The sequence below is a fragment of the Rhinolophus ferrumequinum genome, chromosome 3, assembly GCF_004115265.2.
Source record: "Rhinolophus ferrumequinum isolate MPI-CBG mRhiFer1 chromosome 3, mRhiFer1_v1.p, whole genome shotgun sequence".
Taxonomy (NCBI): Eukaryota; Metazoa; Chordata; class Mammalia; order Chiroptera; family Rhinolophidae; genus Rhinolophus; species Rhinolophus ferrumequinum.
Genome location: NC_046286.1, coordinates 66,899,735 through 66,921,294, shown reverse-complemented (window position 1 = coordinate 66,921,294; position 21,560 = coordinate 66,899,735). Strand labels below are relative to the sequence as shown.

General features: G+C 37.2%; 1 protein-coding gene across 2 annotated transcripts in view; it reads left to right on the top strand.

Annotated features, from left to right (window-relative positions):
- FRK (fyn related Src family tyrosine kinase) overlaps positions 1-7,402 on the top strand; it is a 101,434-nt gene extending 94,032 nt beyond the window's left edge. Inside the window, exons 6-8 of one of the 2 annotated variants that reach the window (XM_033093734.1) lie at positions 3,038-3,219; positions 4,332-4,500; positions 4,878-7,402. In XM_033093734.1, coding sequence (XP_032949625.1) covers positions 3,038-3,219; positions 4,332-4,500; positions 4,878-5,080 — 554 coding nt within the window. In that variant the 3' untranslated portion in view covers positions 5,081-7,402. The remainder of the gene's footprint in view (positions 1-3,037; positions 3,220-4,331; positions 4,501-4,877) is intronic. The other variant, XM_033093741.1, reaches the window with a different exon arrangement.
- The last annotated feature ends 14,158 nt before the right edge of the window (positions 7,403-21,560 follow it).

The following is a 21,560-nucleotide window of genomic DNA, read 5'->3' as shown; positions in this document are numbered from 1 at the left end:
GTGATTATTGGCATGAAGTTGGTTCCTCTGGGGCTGTTGGACTGAAGAACTCATTTCCTTGCTGGTGTTGGCTGGAAGCAGCCTTAAGTTCCTTGTTACATGGACCTCTACAACATGGCAGTTGGCTTTATCATGGCAGAGTGAGCAAGCGAGAGAACAAAGGAGATAAAACTTCCAGCAAGATGAAGTCACAGTCTTTTGTAACTTCTCTTGGAAGTGACATCCATCACTTTTGTCATAGAGTATGTATTAAAAATGAGTTACTTGGTTCAGACCATGCTTAATAGAAGGGGATTTCACAATGGTGTGAATACCAGGAAGCACACAATATTGGATGCTATTTTTGAGGCTGCCTACCACGTAGCCTAGGACTAACCACCAGCTTTTCTTAAACTTTTTAATGTTTATTTTTTTATCGAGTGACTTTGATATCAAAAAGCTTGGCTATTTTGTCCATCAGAGCTCAGTGCTACAATGATTTACCCTTACGCTGCATACTAAGTTAGAGTTTGTCTTTTTGCTTATAGTTTGTCATTTTAGATGGAATAATTAACGTTATCTGCTATAACATACAATTCAAAAATCTCAGTGACATAATAAAAATAGGCATTGTTGATATACACCAGCCACCTCTTCTGGGTGGCTTTAAATTAGGACACAGAAATTTAGGCTCCCTTCATCACGTCTCTGCCATTTCAAAATTCATCTCTCCTAGCTACAAAGACATGGGAGATTTTAAGAATCAGGCCTGTAAACGATGATTATCTCTGCACACACTGCAGTCCACAGAACTAGTGACATGGTCCAATTTAAATGCAAAGGAAAATGGAGAATATAGTTTTCTGTGTGTGCCCAGGAATAAAAGGACAAATGGATCAGTGAGCATTTAGTTAGTTTCACCTCACATCCTATTTAAATATGCTGCTTGCATTAAAATCATAAATATATATTCATATACACACACATACACTGTGCTTAGGTCCTTACCATTTCAAAAATGTCCTTGACTCTATTTATTTCAATTTTTTTAAAATTTAAAAAGCTAGCATATTTGTAGAAAGTACATATATCATATAGTGTAATTTATTATTAATTATGAAATGAGCAAGTGAACAGCTGTGCAGCCACTGTATAAAGCAAGACTTGAGAACATGACCAGCACTCCAAAAACCTCCTGAGTATGTTGTCAGTGACAAAACTTCACTATCATAAATTTCATAATTGCTTCCCTTGACTTACATTTTCCTCTACCACACCCCCCTGAGCCCCCCTTTTTTTGGTCTTCCCTTCTTCACTAGAGTTTTGGGAATTGACATCTCCTCTTACTGTCTCCATGTTTTCAGCTCCTGTCTAGCCTCCAGCCCCTTATATTCCATCTCCAGTGAAACTGCTCTTCCTGCCACCAACGCGACCAATGAGTACCTACTTATTATATTTAACAGATGCCATTTAGCCCTTATCTTGGTGGACTTTTTTGTGGAGTTTGACAATGGTGGTGACTTTCTCTTTCTCAAAACCTTTAGCTATAATGATGTTCTTTTCTGATTCTCCTCTCATCTTTATCAGTTTTCTTACAGGTTTATCTTCCTTTGCCCTCCCTAAATGTAGGGGTTTTTCATGATTCTATCACTTTCTAGCAACCCCAGACACTTTTAATGTTTAACTCCCACTCATAAACTATCACTATTAAATCAATACCTCTAGCTGCATCCTCTCTCCGGAGCTCCAGACCCATATACTTTTTTTCTGTTAGACATTTCCATTTGGGTAATCCACAGGCATCTCTAGCTTAACAAGTCCTAAACTGTTTAATTCTGATTAGGCAGCAGCAATAATAACAATAACAGGTAGGGTTTACTGAGTTCTTTCTAGGTGCTAGGCACTGTCCTAAGTGCTTTACATGTATTAACTCATTTTAATTCTCATTTTAACAATTAATACCATAATTACAATTATTGGTATAGACATGCGGAAACTATGGCATAGGAGTGTTTAGAAGCTTGCCCAAAGTCAGGAAAGAAATTTGAGGCAGAGAGAGCCCTGATCCAAATTCTGGCACTCTAGTTTCAAACCAGTCTTCCTAACCTCCGTACTGTATAGTTGCCTCTCAAGGCAAAAGTTGTGCCTAAGACTCTTGACCATGAGTCCAAAACACTTTTTGTAATATTTGGCTTAGTCAGGAATAATCATAGTTTGAATTTATATGAAACCTTTTTAATTCTTCAGAAATCTGAAGACAACGACTGAGAATGTGGTAGCTAAACACTATCCAGGGATGGCTGACTCCATTTCACAAGTCATCACAAAATAACTAACCTCTCTCCTAATGATCACACTGACCCTACTATGTGAATTTCCTATATTTAGTTATACAGGATGAGCAGTAGGAGAAACTATGTTTATTAAAAGTATGTCCATGCCTGCAGAGATGAACAACCTATTCTAAGAATAATAGGCTAAGAACGGGAAATAAAAAAATGTATCAAGCTTAATGGAGTACAAATATTATATACACATTTTATAACTACTGGTTGACTCTTCATTTTTGTTGGTAAGCTAGTTTTGAAGAACAGTATAATGAAATAATGAGAACTTTCATTGGCTCAGCCATGCAAATTAGCATTGTTTTTAAGATCAAAGACTAAAAGAAATTTGTAAATGTTTGAAAGAAATCCAGACTTGAGCAAGTAACAATTTTCATGAAGAGCTGAACTTGGTGATGTGTGTTATGGACAAAGGCGATGCCCAACTCTTTCAGATGGCGATAGCTGTGTTTGGATCATGTGATACTGTTGCTTCTTTCTCTGTGTAATGCTTATTCAGGGAAGGGCATTGAAATGTTTGGACTCTGAAAATCATTGCCTCGTTGACCCTTCACAGGAAGTGAAATCATTTGTATGGTTACATTTTTTTGCTTAACAGATCAGTGCTGTGGCACTTAATCCCACTGATAGCTCATTTATCAAGATTCTCAGAATTCACTTCAATAGTTGAAATATTCCCCAAAGTAAATCTCTTATTTTTTCTTGTTGCCTAGATGACGCTGGATCAAAAATCCATCTGACTCAGCAGGTAGACATGGCGGCACAAGTTGCCTCTGGAATGGCCTATTTGGAGTCCCAGAACTATATACATAGAGATCTGGCTGCCAGAAATGTCCTTGTTGGTGAACATAATATCTACAAAGTGGCAGATTTTGGACTTGCAAGAGTTTTTAAGGTGAATTTGTTTGTTTTAATTAGTTTTTGTAATGGGTCAAAATCCTAACACACCAGTAGACTAATAGATTTACTGTTATTCTTCAAAACAATGTTTCTCCAAGTTCTGTGGCCCATAGAACACTTCAATAGCCCAAGGCCTTACAGACAAACTACCTCCCATTTCTGTTTCTTCACTAAGGAGAAAGAAACTGAGAAAATGATGACCAACCAGATGGAAAAGTACGAAATTAAGTTTGTGGTTGAATTAATGATCTACTTTTCAGTACCAGTAGCCTCTGTCTGCCTCTATTTCTTTTACAAAAAGTAGCCACACTTTGTACACATTTACCCTACCAGCATTTGCTCACTTTATGCCAGGCTAACATGCATGCTGCCAGAATTCTTCAGCAATCATGGAAGTTTTAATTCCTGCCCCTTCCTGTCCCACCTCCTGTTTCATGATATTATGTCAACAGACACTGATATAGGAGACATAATATTCATTGTTGTTTTTCTAAATTTAACTTCTACATTATATCCCAAAATTGTAGGTGTGGGGCATGAAACAGAACAAATAAATGATTCTGTTTTGAATTTCATGAATTCATCATCTTTTCTTTCTGTAGATTAATTAGAACTCCAGTGATTGATATATTAATATCATTTGGATCCTACTTTTCAGTATTAGAAAGTGGTTACATGATAATTATCAAAGTCAGTGGCTCTTCAATACCAGCAGGAAATCAGAAAACAGACAGGGCTTTGCTTTCATTTTATTATTTTTTTTTTAATGTACTAAAGACCACATCAAAAGCCAGTATGATCGCACATGAATTTTTCCATATGCAGTAGAATTCACTAACAGTGCTATTTTTAGCACATAGTAGGCTCTCAAATAATGTTTTATTAATGACTTCTCATAGATTTTTCAGTCTTGTATGTCAGTCTTGTATATTTGGAATTTGCTACTGTAACTATCCATTGAACTGAGCTCACCTTGAATCTTTTTCCTCTAAATTTTAATGTGAAGCACGTAACAGATGAATGAGGGTGGCAAAAAAATACATATATGTGTGTGTGTATATATATATATATATCACTTTAAATTGGTTTGATTTCTTAATGCTTTAGCAGGTAGATAATGAAGACATCTATGAATCTAAACACGAGATAAAGCTGCCAGTGAAGTGGACTGCGCCTGAAGCTATTCGTACTAAAAAATTCAGCATTAAGTCCGATGTGTGGTCATTTGGAATCCTTCTTTATGAAATCATTACTTATGGCAAAATGCCTTATAGTGGTGAGTAATTAATTCTGAAGTGGGCTTTTCTGCTGCAGGTCACTTACTTAGGTGTGACTTTAACTGCTTTGCCCAGACTTAGAGGGCAGAGTTATGAGGCTGACCACACCATGTGCCTTTGGGAGCATAAGAAATAAAATTTGATGATGATGATTTGCATTAATGAGGTGGTTTATTGCCTCCTCCTTTGCTCTTGAATTTCAGTCTTATAGACATTACTTGATGCAGGATTTAGTTTAATCTCTGCAGCCTGGGAAGGGGATGGAAGACCTCATAACTTCACCAAGAAAATCAATTTCCTATAGTGTAAGTGTCTCTGGATTTAATACTCTGTTTTTTTCAACTTGTTTTTTGTTGATTTCATTCTATATTTTTAGGTATGACTGGTGCTCAGGTAATCCAGAAGTTGGGTCAAAACTACAGACTCCCTCAACCATCTAATTGCCCACTGCAATTCTATAACATCATGCTGGAATGCTGGAATGCAGAGCCTAAGGAAAGGCCAACATTTGAGAGACTGCATTGTAAACTTGAAGACTATTTTGAAACAGACTCTTCATATTCAGTTGCGTATTCATAAGATGAACAGTGAAGAAGAAAATTAATTAATGAAATAGAATGAAGTTCAGTAATCAGTCCAGAAATACAACCTTATTAACCAACTGCAAAATGACTTCATCTTGACATATTCAAGTGATAGGGTCAGTTTGGCCAGGTAATTTTAGAAAAATTATGTGTGCATTTTACTGATACGGCTACACTGCAGGACAATCTAAGATGGTCTATCATTTTCTCATTGCCTGGCAAAATCAACCGCACTAACCAAAGTTATTTTTCTTTTTAAAAGATACTTACAATTCTATTTATTGTTTGAAATGCTCATCAAGAGGATCAACAAATGATAGTCAATTTTTACTCAGTGACTGTTATAGCACTTTCCTGTTTACTGATTAAAGTGGTTATTCATTATTCCTCAGATCGCTGAATCCCATCAGGCTGTTATTATGAAGGAATTTGATTGCTTTGCTGCACAGCAGGACCTGTGCTTTGAGATTCTTTTTTCTCTTTTAAAATATCCTGCAACTACAATGATAGTAAAGCCATGTTAAATGACTTGATTGTACTTGGAGTAATTGCACATATTTTTTTCCTATGCATAAAAATATGAAGCAGCTGTTGAGAAAAAGAATTAAAATTTCTCTCATTTTGTGGAAGGAAATGATGGAATTTTTCTCTACCTCAGTATGTGTCATCCGAGAATCATCTACATTAGTTTTAATCTCTTAATGTTAAGAATCAGATTGCAAAGCTGATGAGTTATTATCTGTGGACATATGCAAGAAACATCTAATACCCAGCAAGATCTGAGAAGTAAGTATCAAAATAGTTTAGGAAAATGAGAAGGGAGCAGTAGGATTGCTATGGCCTACAAATAATTCTGAATAATTAAAAAAATAATGTACCTTTGGCATTATAGGCCAGAGTTTAAAATTGACTACAAAACAGGTCAAGCTGTTTCAGGTCTTGAGGCTGGGAATAATGTTTGACCTTGATTGTGAAACTGTACTTTTGGTCAAGAGGGTTTTTACTCATTTTAAATTTGCATTAGCGTTTGTAAGAATATTACCGTCTTTTTAAGCAGTGGATGTATCAAATTTTGTGCCTCATTAGATGATTAGGGAGAGTTCTCAAAGGTAGTTTCAAAATCAAATACATATTCAATGATCTTCTGATGTAAAGCAATATGAATGAAACTAGCCAAGAGAAAGCAGAATATTTTGAGTATATTCTGTCATTTCTTTTTAAAGGGAAAGAAGAACATATATAAGCAGCTACAGAACCTCATTCAAAGTGGATTAAACACTAAGTCAATTTGTAAATTCTCTAACTGGCAGGCAGGAGGTAGGAAGGGCTCCAGGCACAATGCCATTAGTAGTTCAATAATGTCAACTAAGATTCAAATCCTTTTGACCGGAGCCTCTGCCACCAGCGTTGTCCTCATTCTCGGGGTCACAGACTGTCATTAGCAACTGGAGCTCCCTGTTCTCTCCTCTTCATCTGATAAGAGAAAATGGGAAGCCGAGCTCTCTGCATTTTCATCTTGCATAAAAATCATTCTATTTTCTGTTTGGACAAATTGGGGTCATATGCCCAGCTCTGTGCCAATAATAGACTTAACGTGAATATTACGTGCTGATTGACTTAGGGTGAGTTCTGCCACTGTACTTGGCAATGTAGTCATCTTTCCTGGAGGCAATTTGGGAGGTTGGATTATCTAAATAAAATTAGAAAAGATTAGATGCTGGATAGGTGTCAGGTAAGGAGAAAAATCACCTGAGATGTGGTAGGTGTGTGTGTGTGTGTGTGTGTGTGTGTGTAAAATAGGTGTATGCACATTCACTCAAACTTTTCTGAAACTAAAATGGGTCATGTAGAACTAATGATTATAGAGTCCCTTGATTACTTTATGCACAGAAAATATTTGTAAAATAGGTAAACACTAATGTTTGTAATCAGTTGACTATGTATAGGACTTCAATTATTTAGTTAAAAGTCATCGAGTCTAATCGTGAAAGTTCAACTTCTATATAATTTATCTTTTTGTAGCAGATAATAATAACACATTTTTAGTAAGATCCGATTTTTCAAATGTATAAAGATGATCGTTGTTTTTTTTAATACCACCTGAAACCCATTTAACTTTCTATGCTTGATTCTTGGAGATGTTTATGTTCAAGGTTCTGTCAAAGCAATCTATTATTCTTGTTTTTTACCTGATGGATCATGGTGAAAAACAATGGATTCAGTTATGAGAAGCAGTAATAGATTTTTTTAACTGACATGAATTTCTTTCCATGTATAGAATAAAAGGATCCAGAAAAGATAAGTTGAATTTCCCTACAATGAGCCAGCTCTTGTTAAATTTACCACCCATAAATTGTAGCAAAGCACTTTCTGTGTAATGTTTTATTTATGTAATTCAGTTATTTGGAAGTGGTAGTGAGGGATGTGAGTACATGATTTCAAGTGGTATTTCAAATCTCTTTTGACAAAACCTAAGAATTTTTGTAACAGGAAAAATTCAAAATTCCATTAAGCCTCTTTTCAGGTTAGGAAGGAAGTAAGTTTACATTACCTAAGATCAAAGGAGGTGCAGGATGGACTTTTAATAGTTGTGGAACCTGAACATTGTGTCATCAGAAACAGGTAAAGTCAAAGTGACCAGCAATCTGCAAACTGCGCTATAGCAATGGGGACGCTTAAAGGACACCAAAAAACGTGCCATGGGGAAATATTAGGCTGGGCCCGTTCACACCATTTGCTTACAACATGTGTCTGCATGGTGACTACATGGATTGACTGAACCAAAAGAGGCCCAAACTCTTTCGATTCTCTGATGGCCTAACGGGATCAATTGTCTTGGAAAGATGACGTACTGTCACCCAGCTGGAGCTTCCTGGAAAAGGCAGGGCCCAGGTGGTGATCCATGGCTTTGCCAAAGATATGCCCTACATGCAATAATGCTTTTCATGGTCTAACTGAGCATATGGTTTTTGGACCATACAGCTTTGTGGGTAGTGTGTGTGTGCTGCCTTTTCAGGACTCTGCACATACACATTATATGAACTAGAATGGTGGTGATTTGGGAATTTATTAACATTGTGTCATTGTGTTCTTCCATAAAGAAAAGCCACTCTTAAAAAATGTAGATGAGTTTTGTAAACATGGGTATTGGAATTGCCTGTGGGCTCATCTGGAAATATTTGTTTATTGTATTTCCTAGCAACATTATGGAGAAATTTTGGTCTATAACCTTAAACATGATCCAAAAATTCAGTGTCGTAGGATAAAAAAGGTGGATGGTTTGGTGAATACTTACAAATCTTTTAAATCTATGACCCCAACAATAATTCAATAATTTAATTTTCACAGTGTCTATTATTATTATTATTATTTTACATTAATTTCAGGTGTACAGCATAGTGGTTAGACATTTATATAATTTAAGAAGTGATCCTCCCGACACCTATACATACTTATTACCATATTATTGACTATATTGACTATGCTTTACTTTATATCCCAGGACTATTTTGTAATTACCACTTTGTACTTTTTAATCCCCTAAACTTTTTCACCCTACCCCCCAATCCCCTCCCATCTATCACCCCGATAAATCTAGTACCCATCTGACACCATACATAATTATTATTATATTATTAACTATGTCCCTTATGCTATACCCTACATCCCCATAACTACTTTGTAACAACCAATTTGTACTATTAATTCCTCCCCATTTTTTATCCATTCCCAAAAGCCCCCTCCCATCTGGAAGCCATCACAATGTTCTCTGTATCAATGAGTTTGTTTCTGTTTTGTTTATTGGTTTATTTTGTTCTTTAGATTCCACATATAAGCAAAGTCACATTGCATCTGTCTTTCTCTGTCTGACATGCTTACTCAGCACAATACCCTCCAGGTCCATCTATGCTGTCACAGGTGGCAAGAACCCATTCTCTTCCCTGGCTGAGCAATATTCCATTTTGTATATGTACCACCTACTCTTTATTCATTTATCCATCAGTGGACACTCTGGCTGCCTCCTCAACTTTGCCACTGTAAATAATGCTGCAATGATCATATGGATACACACGTCCCTTCAAAGTAGCATTTTGGGTTTCTTCAGATAAATACTCAGAAGTGGGATTGCTGGGTTCTTCTTTGTCTGTTGTTATAGCCTTTCTTTTAAAGTCTATTTTGTCTGGTATAAGTATTGCTACTACAGATTTTTTGTTTGTTTCCATTTTCATGAAATATCAATTTCCATCCCTTTACTTTTGGTCTATGTGTGTCTTATAATCTTAATTGAGTCTCTTGTAGGCAGTATGTAAAAGTCCATTCATTATCCATTCTTATCTATCCAGTCCATTGTTATCCACTCTTATCTTCCTGTGTCTTTTGATTGTAGCATTTAATCCACTTACATTGAAAGTAATTCTTGATAGATATGTAGCTTTTGCTGTTTATTTTTTTCCCATGTTAAAGAAGTCCCTCTAACATGCCATGTAATATTGGTGTGGTGGTGATGAATTCCTTTAGCTTTTTCTTGTCTAGTACCCACCTATACAAAGGGAAGCTTTTTACCTGCCCTTTGATTTTAAATGATAACCTTGCTGGGTAAAGTACCATTGGTTGTAGGTCCTTACTTTTCATTATGTTGAATATTTTGTGCCAATTCTTTCTGGCCTGCAAAGTTTCTGATGAGAAATCAGCTGACAATCTTATGGAGGCTCCCTTATAAGTTACTAGTTGCCTTTCTCTTGCTGCTTTTTGGATTCTCTCTTTGTCTTTAACCTTTGCTATTTTAATTGTAATGTGTCTTAGTATGGGTCTGTTTGGGTTCATCTTGTTTGGGACTCTCTGCACTTCCTGGACTTGTATATCTATTTCCTTCACCAGGTTAGGGAAGTTTTCAGTCGTTATTTCTTCAAATAGGTTCTCAATCCCCTGCTTTCTCTCTCCTCCTTCTGGTAGCTCATGATGTGAATGTTGTTATGCTTGATGTTGTCCCAGGGGTCTTTAAAATTACCCTCATTTTTTTGGATTCTTTTTATTTTTGCTATTCTGATTGGGTGTTTTATGCTACCTTGTTGTCATGCAGGGTGTCAGGCGGGGTCTCAGCTCCCGCTCCCCACATAAGAACGCAGGATATGGCTAGGCCAAAAAAGAACACCCATGGAGCCATAGTTAGGGGAGTCATACCACTATACTCTCACTGGTGGCTGGGTTGTAGAAACAAGAAACAGGAGCCACACAATTCTCAACCCTCACTGTGCTGCTTGCTAGCCCCCATTTTTTGCTAGCCTAGCCACGACAGTTATATTCATGGCTAATGGCTCACTGGTTACAGCTGACGGCCAACTAGCCACAGCTGATGGCCATTTGATCACAGTCGATGGCCATTTACTACCTGAGCCAGCACCTTTCTATGTGAGGCTGAGAGCCTGGAAACTGCTTTTTGGGGCTCTGTCCCCACACTTGTCTTCTAAATCACTGATTTGATCGTCTGTCCCATCTAGTCTGTTGGTGATTCCTTCTAGTGCATTCTTCATTTCAGTTGCTGTATTCTTCACTTCTGACTGGTTATTTTTTATGTTTTATTTGTCCTTTTTTATCCTTGCTATCTCTTGTTGAAGTTCTCACTGAGTTTCTTGAGCATCCTTATAACCATTGTTTTGAACAGTGTATCTGGTAGGTTGCTTGCATCCATTTCATTTAGTTCTTTTTCTGGAGTTTTCTCCTGTACTTTATTTCCTTATTTTGGTTGTCTCTCTGTGTTTATTTCTATGGATTAGGTAGATCTGTTACATTTTCCAGTCTTGGCCAGGTGGCCTGTGGAGCCCTGGCATAGTTTCCCTGGTCACCTGCTCTGGGTGCTCCAGGAGTGTCCCTTGTGTGGGTTGTTTGTGTCTTCTTGTTATAGTTGAGCCTTGATTGCTATTGGCACTTCAGTGGGTGGGATTGACTCTCAGGCTGATTGGCTGTGGTGTTTGTCCACATCCACAGCTTATGGGCTGCTGTTCGGGGGGTTTACCCCACTGAGTGGGATTTGCCCCAGGGGGATCTAGTGCCTGTTGAGATTGCCTTTTATGTGTGTGCAGCTTGTGGGGCTATTTCGGCAGTGCTGTGCTGTGGTCTGAAACCATCCTCCAAGATGTTGGTTCTGAGGCCTCTTGGGATGTGCTCTGGTGCAGGCGAAGGTCACTCCTTGCCTGTGAGTGTTCTGGAACTACCTGGGAGGAGCTACAAAGAGGTCCATGGTTGTTCACTACTTGTGCTAAATCTGGAGGCATGTGTGGGAAAGTCCATTCTGCAAACCAAGGATGGCTGTCACCAGTTACAGGCCTGAGGTAGCTCCACAAAAAGCCAGAACATCCTGAGGCCTGCTGCCACCTGCTGGCTCCCTTAAGGTTCAGCCACTAATAAAGCCTCATGCAGTACACCAGTTGGGTGAGGCAGAGCCTCAGGGAATCACTAGAGTGGGAAGAGTTTTGTTTGCCAAGTTAATGCAGATTCTGGTTTGGTTCCAGTACTAACCTGGATATACTCAGCAAAAATGTCAGAGCACACAGAGGCCAGTTTCTGCCCACCTGAGATCTGCAGACTCTGATAGTTTTCCAAGAAAGAGTGCAATGTAGGTGGCGTTGGGTGCTCAAGGAAAAAGTGCCTTCGGTATTGGGAGAGTTGGGTGGGGCAGGGTCCCAGTGAGTCAGCAGGATGGATCAGCAGAGCTCACCAGACCAATCAGATTCAGATTTGGCCATTGTGGGGGTGGGATCAACAGAGGAAAGATGGTGCCTGCCTGCAGGCTGCACAGGAGGAGGATATCACACAGGAAAATGCCGGCTATCCTTCAGTTCTCCCCCGAAGGCACATACCTCAGTCCGCCCCATCCCTCCATGTCTCCAACACTTCCCGTGTCACTGTCCCTCCACTGGAGCCCAAGGTAAGTGGCTGTGAGCAAGTGAGTCTGTGTGCGGTCTGTTTAAGAGGACGTCTGGGTTTCCTGCAGCTTTTCATCCCACTCGGATGGTTGGAATCCTCATTGTTTTTCACAACAAGATGTCATGGGGCATTCTCTTCCCGGCACCAGTACTCTGGGCTGGGGAGACTGGTGTGGTGCTGGGGTCTCTCACTCCTCCAGGGGGAACATCCACAGCCAAGATATCCCTCCTGATTCTTAACTATCACACACAGGTGTGGACAAGTGTGGACTGGCCTTTTTCGCATCTCAGCTCCTACTAGTCTCGACATGGCTTCTTCTTTATATCCTTATTTATTAAACTTCTGTTTAGCTAGACTTCAGATGCCTGTTCAGGTTGGTTGTTTTATAATTTATTTGTAATTTTAATGTGACCATGGGAGAAGGCATGCAGAGCGTTTACCTACTCTGCTATTGGATCCTTCTCCCCACAGTGTCATCTTTTCACTGCCTGTGTTGTCCGACTAGACTCCTTCAGATTTTTCCTTTTTTATATTAAAGAAGTGATAGTAAACCTCTTAAGTTATTTATTACATTTATAAATAAACTGGAGGATAGAAGTAGTATGGAAACACTGAATTTCAGAGCCTTTAACTAGTTTAGCTTCAATCTGCACTCAGATGGAACTACTTACGTAGGTTTTATAAGATTAGGTTATAAGGAAAGAGAAACCCACTTGTTTCCAGTTACTCTTCTTGCCTGGGTTTATCCACTGGTCATCTAAAGCAACAGACTTCATTGTAATACCATTCTTTGTCCTCATGGAAAAATATCTACCCCATGGAAAAGTAAGCTACATGTTTTATTTTAGGCCTGGAACTCAGTAGCCATATTAGATAATGAAGAAACCTTATAGATGGAAGTCACTTTTCAGTAGGATCTGGGTTCTTGATGAGAGGGAAGCTGCCATGCCTGCCTTGGATGGCTGACCTCAGAAATTGTACTATAGGAGAAAAAAAAAAAACCATTATGCTATTTAAGCAACTGTCATTTCCAGTCTCTTACCTCTAAAGATTGGAACACTCAATTTCTGAATAGTACATATTTCTGAATAGTAAAACATCAATTCCACCAACTACTGAATAATAAGTTTCAGTTATTTATGGTATTTTACCTCCCTAAGTACTAGGTGCTTATGATATGTTAAGGCTTTGGGGAAGGGCAAATTGGCTGGTGTTCTTGGGTCATCACCTGTCCATGTGACCATCCACTGAGATATATTTTCTCCCATCTGGTCTCAGCTTTTTCTCATCTATTTCTGCATTCTGCAAGAAGCATTATCCCCTCTGCCTAGATGCTCCCTTGTCCAAGAGCTGCTCTCCCCTGCACCCTGCCATATGTCAGGAAGTACTCTGAAGCTTTCCTCCTTTCCTGGATCTACTTGGGAATACTGCTCTCAGATTCCTCAAACCAGCTAGCAGTCCTCCCATTCTCCTCACATCTCAGATTAGGGCCCTGCCAACATAAAGTGAATCCCTTTGGCTCCATTCTTCCCCGTCCTTAGAATTGTTAGTCTTTTAGGGTGGTAGGGTGGGTGGGTTAAACCAGAAGACTGATGACTGCATTGCAAAAGATTTGGATTTTAAAACTCTAAAGACAAGAATTTGACTCTTGTTTCTTTATTTTATACTATAATAATCCCCCCCTTTAGATAACAGATGCCTCATGATCTAGTAGGCTGATGTAGGAGGACCAAAGCATAATGGAAAATACCTGGGAAAAACATCAATTAATATCTTAAAATAGTATCCTGCTACACATGGAAATTCAACAAAAATTATACAAATAATAACTATGGTTGTGCTGAGTATTTTGTAAAAGAAATATGTGGTGCTGTGGGAGTGAATAACAAGTACCCATAACCAGGTACAGGTGGTTGGGAGAAATGGAGAAACTAATGTTTGACTGTGGTCTGAAGGATGAGAAGGGGTTCACTATCTCCAGGGAGACGGTAGGCACAGCAAAGACAAACACTCTGTATAGACAAAGAGCATGGCACAACTGAGGAGCTGAAAGGTATCCTCAGTTTGCCTGAAGTGTGTGGAGTGAGGGGAAAAGGCACAAGTTAGGGCTGGCCAGGTAAGTCCTGTCCCAATCATGGGGGGTGTGTAGTTCAGGTTAGTAATCTTATTCATAATTCTAATAGGCAAACATTTAAAGCTTTTCAATTGACCTAATTTGGATTTTTTGAAACATTATTTTCACTAACCTATGGAGAATGGATATGGGGAGACAATTTAGAAGGACCTGTTGTCTGAGGGAGAGATAATAGTGGGTTATATGAGTGGATGGCAGAAGATACAGAACACAATGAACTTGTGAGACTTTTAGAGGCAGAATAAGTAGCATTTAATAACTGTTTGGCTCTGTGGGCAAGGAATAATTAGGTATGAAGTATGACGTCGTGTGTTCTCTAGGAGCAACTAGATATGGAACAATAGAAGGATGATGATCATAGGAGCTAATGAACTGATCAGTTGTTATGAATCATCCATGATAATTAAGGAGATGAATGTTCGTACCCAGAGCTAAGAAGTGACATACAAAGCCTAATGTAAATTTAGGAGTTGGCATAAGAAAACTACATAAGCAAAGAGGACCAGTGAGGGAGAGAGCCGATAATGTGAAACTAGTTTGTGAAGAGATGGGACGTTTCAAGTTGGGTGGAGAAGAAGGCAGAAAAGTGGGTGGGAAATCAGGAGAGTGAAAGTTTTCCATTAGCTTTTAGCAACGTGGTGGTCCTTAAGAAGTGTATTTTAACTGGAGAAGTGGGATCAAAAGTGAGACTGTAGTGGGCTGGGCACAAGCAAGAGATGAGTGGGGACAACATCTATGGCACTGACAGCTTTTCCAGTATGTGGTGGTGAATGTAAGAGGAGACAAGCAGCAGCTAACAGTGAATGTGGGATTCAGAGGGAATGTGGGAATCAGAGAGACTAGGTCTTGTTTGAATGCTGTTAGTATGGTCGTTGGAAGTTATTTCAGCAGAAGTGGAGTGCATAATACAGGAACATTTTATGACTCAAATAAATCTGAATAACTTCTGTCTTGCTCATTGAATTTGTATGTATTATATAATATGGATATTTAGTTGTTAAACTAAATATCTCTGCCTTAGGGGAACTAAAACCTGGAATGTAGCAAAAAGATATTTTGAACTAATACATCTCTTATTCTAGGACCATCTACTTTCTTCATGGTGAAATTTTCTTACCAAGATTGATCTAGTTTGCTAATATTCTATGAGTAGATAGGTAGCTTTTCTTTAGAAATGTAAGTTTTATCTAGATTAGGGAAGCAGAAATAAAAAGAAAAAAAATCAAGTAATTCCAAGTAAAATATCTATTCATTTTCCTAGGATATAGACGTCAGGTCTAATTGTTCAAAAATGAAATAATATGGCTCATTGCAGATGAATTATGAAATTCATTTAAGAGCACATTAAAATAGTGTCAAGAAGGTGATAAGAAGCTGGAGTTTTAATATTTCAGGGGGAAGACATTTGAACCAACCCAAAAATAAAATTATAAGAAAGAATAAAATGGAAAAAGAAAGAAAAATAAAACAACAAAAAAGACAAAGTTATTTTGCGAAAGTCTGAGGAGGAATGTTTCTTCATTTATCTGGTTAATTGGTTTATGAATAATGCACAAACATTCTTATTTGGCTTTAAAATATCCTTCCTTCAAACCCTAGGTTTTAAGACTTGAGTCAGATGGAAGAGATTTTGCAATAAGATCTTTCTTGGGCTTTATCTTCATCAATTTATTTTCATAGAACCACAGAATTTTTGAGCTGGTAGGAACCTTGGAGACCATATAGTCAGTCTCTTAGGAGTTCTCCCCCTTCTTTTGGAACAAAACTCAGAAGCAAAAATGATAAAAAAAGCAAGGGGTGTTTAGTCATTTGAGAGATTTTTTTTCCAAATAAAACTGTTTCATAGACTCTAAATCCTTGCAGAATTATTTGCAAATCTTTAAGAAAAGACTTGACATAAATAAGGTTGTCTCAAGTTGTCTTTCCCTGTATTTTAGAGAAACTTATGACACTTAATTGAGAAAATAGCAAAGATGAAACTCAAGATTTGATATTGTGGCTGCACATTAAAAATATTTTAAAACATGCAAGATGTGCGATGTGCAAATAGTAATAGTTGCCAACATCAAACAGTGGTTCCCCCCTTATTCACGGGGGCTATGTTGGCTACTAAATGACTAACTGCTAGGAGTACATACAGCATGGATATGCTGGACGAAGGGATGATTCACGAACTGGGCAAGATGGAGCTGGATGGCTTGAGATTTCATCACATGACTCAGAATGGCATGCAATTTAAAACTTATGAATTATTTATTTCTAGAATTTTCCATTTAATATTTTAGGGCTGAGGTTAGCTGTTGGTAACTGAAACTGCGGAAAATGAAACCACAAATAATGGGAGGCTACCACTGTGTTTCCCCCGAAAATAAGACCTAGTTGGACCATCAGCTCTAATGCGTCTTTTGGAGCAAAAATTAATATAAGACCCTGTATTTTATTCTTCTCTTCTCTTCTCTTCTATTCTATTCAAGACCCAGTCTTATATTATATTATATTGTTATATTGTATTGCATTATATTATGTTATATTATATAAGACCCGGTCTTATATTAAAATAAGACCTTATATTAATTTCTGCTCCAAAAAAAGCATTAGAACTGATGGTCCAGGTAGGTCTTATTTTTGGGGAAACATGGTATAAAATCAAAAATCAAAGCAACAGAATAAATTAATTTCATGAGTTCTCAAGCTGACTAGCTGATGGGGGCCCAGATTGCTGCCAAAGAGCTTATGATTAAAAGAAAAAAAGGAAAGGACCTTAAAAATAATCTATAATTCTCATATAAATATTCAGTTTGTGTAAAAAAAAATACTGGGAGTAAGCTCACTTGATCTTAAATGCCTATGTTCAAACCTGTAGTGAAGCATTGATTGTAGATTACAATGCAGTGCTCCAGTTTTAGAGAAATCTACTCTAATTATGAAACTCCTTCTACTCTACTACTTCCAACTCCTACTTCCAACTCTAATTATGAAAGTAACTTTGAGGGCTCCTCACTGAAGTAGAGTTAATGGCACAGCGCTCTCATGAATGTTCCTTTTTTAATATACAGATTTTAATATTCTAATATTAGCTGTTATTTTCATATGTATTTTTACAATGCACACTGAATATCTTCCTATATGCCCAATTATATTTCAAACACATTGAAATACTTTTTATATATCTTTACTGGTTTTCTTTGCTTATTCACTCTTTTGACAAAGAAGTATGAGTAGACTTCTGTGTAATTAATTTTTAAAAAATACACGTATTTTGATTATTAATAGAAAATGTAAAATATTTTCAATATTAACTCACAAAACTGACAACTAATTATAGTTCATTTTTTCAATCATAGGAAAGTTAAATTATTATTATACCAGAGAAAAATTGTGCAATTTTTTTCCTATTGTGCTTTAGAACTTTTAGTTCAGAAAACAGTGATAATGATATGTTGTTTGTGGTATTACTTCGGTTTGGAACCTTAAAATGATTTTATTTTCTTTCATTAAATCTTTAATGCATTTTCAGCATAAAATTTAAATATATTAATATGTTAAATATTGATTTTGTGTTAACATTTTAAGGCTATCTAAATCACATTGATTCTTTTTGGTGGATCTGAAAACTAGTTGATTTGTACTTTATTATCTGCTCAATATTGTGATTTTAAGTTAATTTGTTGACTAAAGAAGACTTATGACCAGAAGTTTCATTTTATTATGATAATCAGTTCTCTAATACTGCGAAGAAAACTTGGAAAGATTCATGCACTTTTCCTGCATCAATAACAGAATTATATATATTTTCATTTTTGACATTACTTGGTTACATTCTGTCAGTCTCTTACCGAGTGAGAAGGTTTTTAAGAAAGGAAAGTACTACTTGGTTAATATTGGAAAAACACCAATAGAAGGTTGGCTTTACACCTTATTGGTCTTATTGTTTCTGGTGTAAGATGGGTGAGAAGATAGAGAATGTTAGAATCCCAGCATAGTTCTGCTGTGCTAAGAGAAAATTTGCCTTTGGACCCATTAAGAGACTACTTTATTTACCCTATAGTTTTCAATAACACCATTATAACTACTAAGTAGTTTTAGGGAAGACAAGGGTAGTAGAAAGGAAAAGGTTGGATGTTCTCTGAGGAATTTAGGAATTTTCTTCTTTATGGACCCTATAGGAGTTGTCTTATTTTTCCTACTTCATATTCCCTATGTTTGGCAGAGGGTAGAGTGAGATCAAAGAAAAATAGAAAAATGGAACCAGGAAGAAGAAAAATGTAGTTAGGCAGCAAGATGGTGAGCTAGTGGGAGAAAACAAGTTCTTCCCTTTTGAGACTACATAGTAAGATTTATAGTCTCTATTTCAGTCTTAGCCAGAGATTTACTGACAGATCTTTGCCAAATCAAATCACTTAATTCTATAAGTCTTCTTTTGCTCTTGGTAAAATATTATTGTTAGTATTTATGAATTGCAATGAAGGTTTCATAAACATAAATCCATGAATATTTCATGAAGATCTTGAGATATTTAGATCTAAGTATATGTTATCAAGGACAGCCGACTCTCACATACCACTCGGTGGATTATGTGTGGAGAACTTAGTTCTGGACTGCTATCCCCTTGCCACATCATATATTTCTGAGCTGTCTCCCTTCACAAGTTAGTCAGGGTGTAGTTAAGGAAAGCAATCTAATTTAATTTTAGTCTTGGCAGTAAATCTCCTGCTATGAAAGTTGAGATATAACGCAGTAGGGGAGTGGTAGAGGAGGAACTGCTTTGGGCTTTCACTCAGTCATCAGTCTAACACTTATTCAGCACCTGCTCCATGTAGGAACCAGGCTAGGGCTTGGGAATAAGAATATGAATTATAGAAAAAGCCCTGTGTGGTTACATGGTAAAGCTTTGGAGCTAGACTTACTGGTTTTGAATTCTAGATTCTAGTTACTAGTTGTTAGCCATGAGCATATTACTTAATCTCTTTTACTTCTTACCTGTTTTCTTATCTGAAAAATGGGGATCTATATGCACTCAACACATATTAGCTGTGAAGATCCAGTCTTTGTCCTCTAAGGTGGTCATTTGTCTGTGGGGAATATATATAAATAACCAATGACTATAACAAAGTGTAGCAAGTACTGTGACCAGACATGCATGGGCCTTTAGAGGGCTCTGGAGACATACTGAAATAAAATTGGAGGGTTGATCCAAGTTGGAAAAGAAGGTTAACACCATCTTTTGAAAGGAATTGCATGCTAAGCCAAAGAGCTATATTCTAGTCTGAAAAAAATATTGGTATACTCTGTATAAGGTTCTAATCTGAGTGCAAGCTCCGAAGATCTTTGTCCCAGAAATTCTAATTATGGTTTTCAACCTGTGACCCCTCTTTAGACATGAAAGAATTTAGTTTTACATCTTTAGCTTTTAACTCTTTCAGTCTATTAAAGGTTTGGTTTAGTTCTTAAGGATCCCTTTATCTCGTCAAAATCTTAAAAAATAGTTTTATGTTTATTTTTATCTACCTTTATTTGCCATATTTCTCAAATTATTATACTTATTTTCTGATTCTTATTTAAAATTTTTTATTCTTATTTTAAAATTTAACCTTTCTTTCCAGATTTTTGGAATTTTTTTGACCCTCAAAATATATGTTTATTTGCCTCACATTTTCTTCAAGTCTGGCAAATAATGTGGCAGAGAAAGTGCTGATGCAGGGAGGCGGGCTCTAGGGCAATAAATGCAGCAGAATGAGGTTTGGTAGAGAGAACTTAGTATGTGGAGGACGAGGAGGCCTGTTCTCTAACTGTTATAAAGCTGACTAATTGATCACCCTAATCATATTTTAACATTTCCTAAAATGGGGGTATAACATGGAACAGTGAATATGGAAATGGCCAGCACACAGAAGGTTATGAACAACATTAAGCTGAATCTAGTTCTTGCTCCTGAACAGAACCCCCTTGCTGTTTGCAGCAATTTCCTTGTCTTAGAGGGAGCTAGCCACACATCACAGGTGGATCAAATTTTAGCATAATACGGGTACACAGTAGGCAACCAATACATACTATTTGTATGAATAAATGAAGGAGTGAGACAACTGAAAAAGTTTCACAGTTAAAATTACAGCTTCTGGCTTCTCAGCAGATGGCCAGTTAAACATTTCCCCAAGGGAATTCTGAAGGCAGTGTAATTTGCTTATTCCCAGATCAATTGTTGTCTGGTGGCCAAGTGGTGTAACTTTGTGCCTCAAGACATCATGTATTTAGTACCATAGAGTAAATGTGAAGAATGTAGCCTGAAAACCAAACCAAAAAATAATCTCCACTAGTCATCTACTCGCAACTGTTTTCTACAAATAATCTGGTGGTACTGAATCTTTCCTTGAAAGCTTTCTACAGGAAAAGACAGGATAGAGTTCCTGACTCATTCATCTGAATATAGGCCTCCATGATAAATAAAAACAAATGGATTAAATTCATTTTTTTTCAGGGCTGAATATTTCAAGGATTCTTTATCTCCATTCCCTTCTCTCAATGTGAAATCAAAGAAGTTACCTGTTCTTGGAATCAATAGAGAAAGAATTTAGTGTGAAGATGGATCATGTCACTTATATAAACTAGACAAAAGAAGAAATTTGTTGTCTCAATTTTCATTCATGCTAAGAACAAAAATTAAGTACACGTGGTGCCTGTTATTGTTGATATCATCTTGTCAGGTTTGTGATTTGATAATTTAAGGAGACTTAAAAGTCAGGATAGGAAATACTCTGTCAAATCTTAGACTGAGATGTTTCCACACTATAGGCTGATTTTATAAGCAGTACTTCCTGAATCATAAAGTAAAATTTCAGGTCAAATAAATTTATCATTATAATCTAATTCAGCTACCCTCAGGCTAAATCTTCACTCAAGGTCCCAGGATGATTCACTCTTAGTGCTTCCCAATTTTGGAGATGGATGTTTTAGAGAAACTTAAAGTGATCATTCATTAATTCATTTTTCAATCAGGAACTATTTATTAAGTACTTATTATGTGCTAGGTGTTTTCTAGGCCCTGAGGATAATGGGGCAAACAAAACAAAGTCTCGCCCCCATATTCCAAAGGTGATTTATACGTTAACCTTACTCTGACCCACTATTCATGCCTGAATCCTGTACTTTCTGTAAGCATAAGGGCAATATTGCGAGTATATAAAGGTGAAATGGAGCTAAAATGCTTCTAATTATGTAGTCAATCTTCTAAGTTCTAAAAGACTCTGTCTACTCACACTGCCATATGGGTGAACTTTTTCTCAAACCAAATTTCAAGGGCTTGATGATTGTTTAAAGTCAGTCTCAACATCCCTATGCCTGGAAAACAGAGACTTGACAATTCCATCTTTTGGTTAAATAAAGATTACCAGATTTCTTTTCTCATCTTAGAAAATTTCTA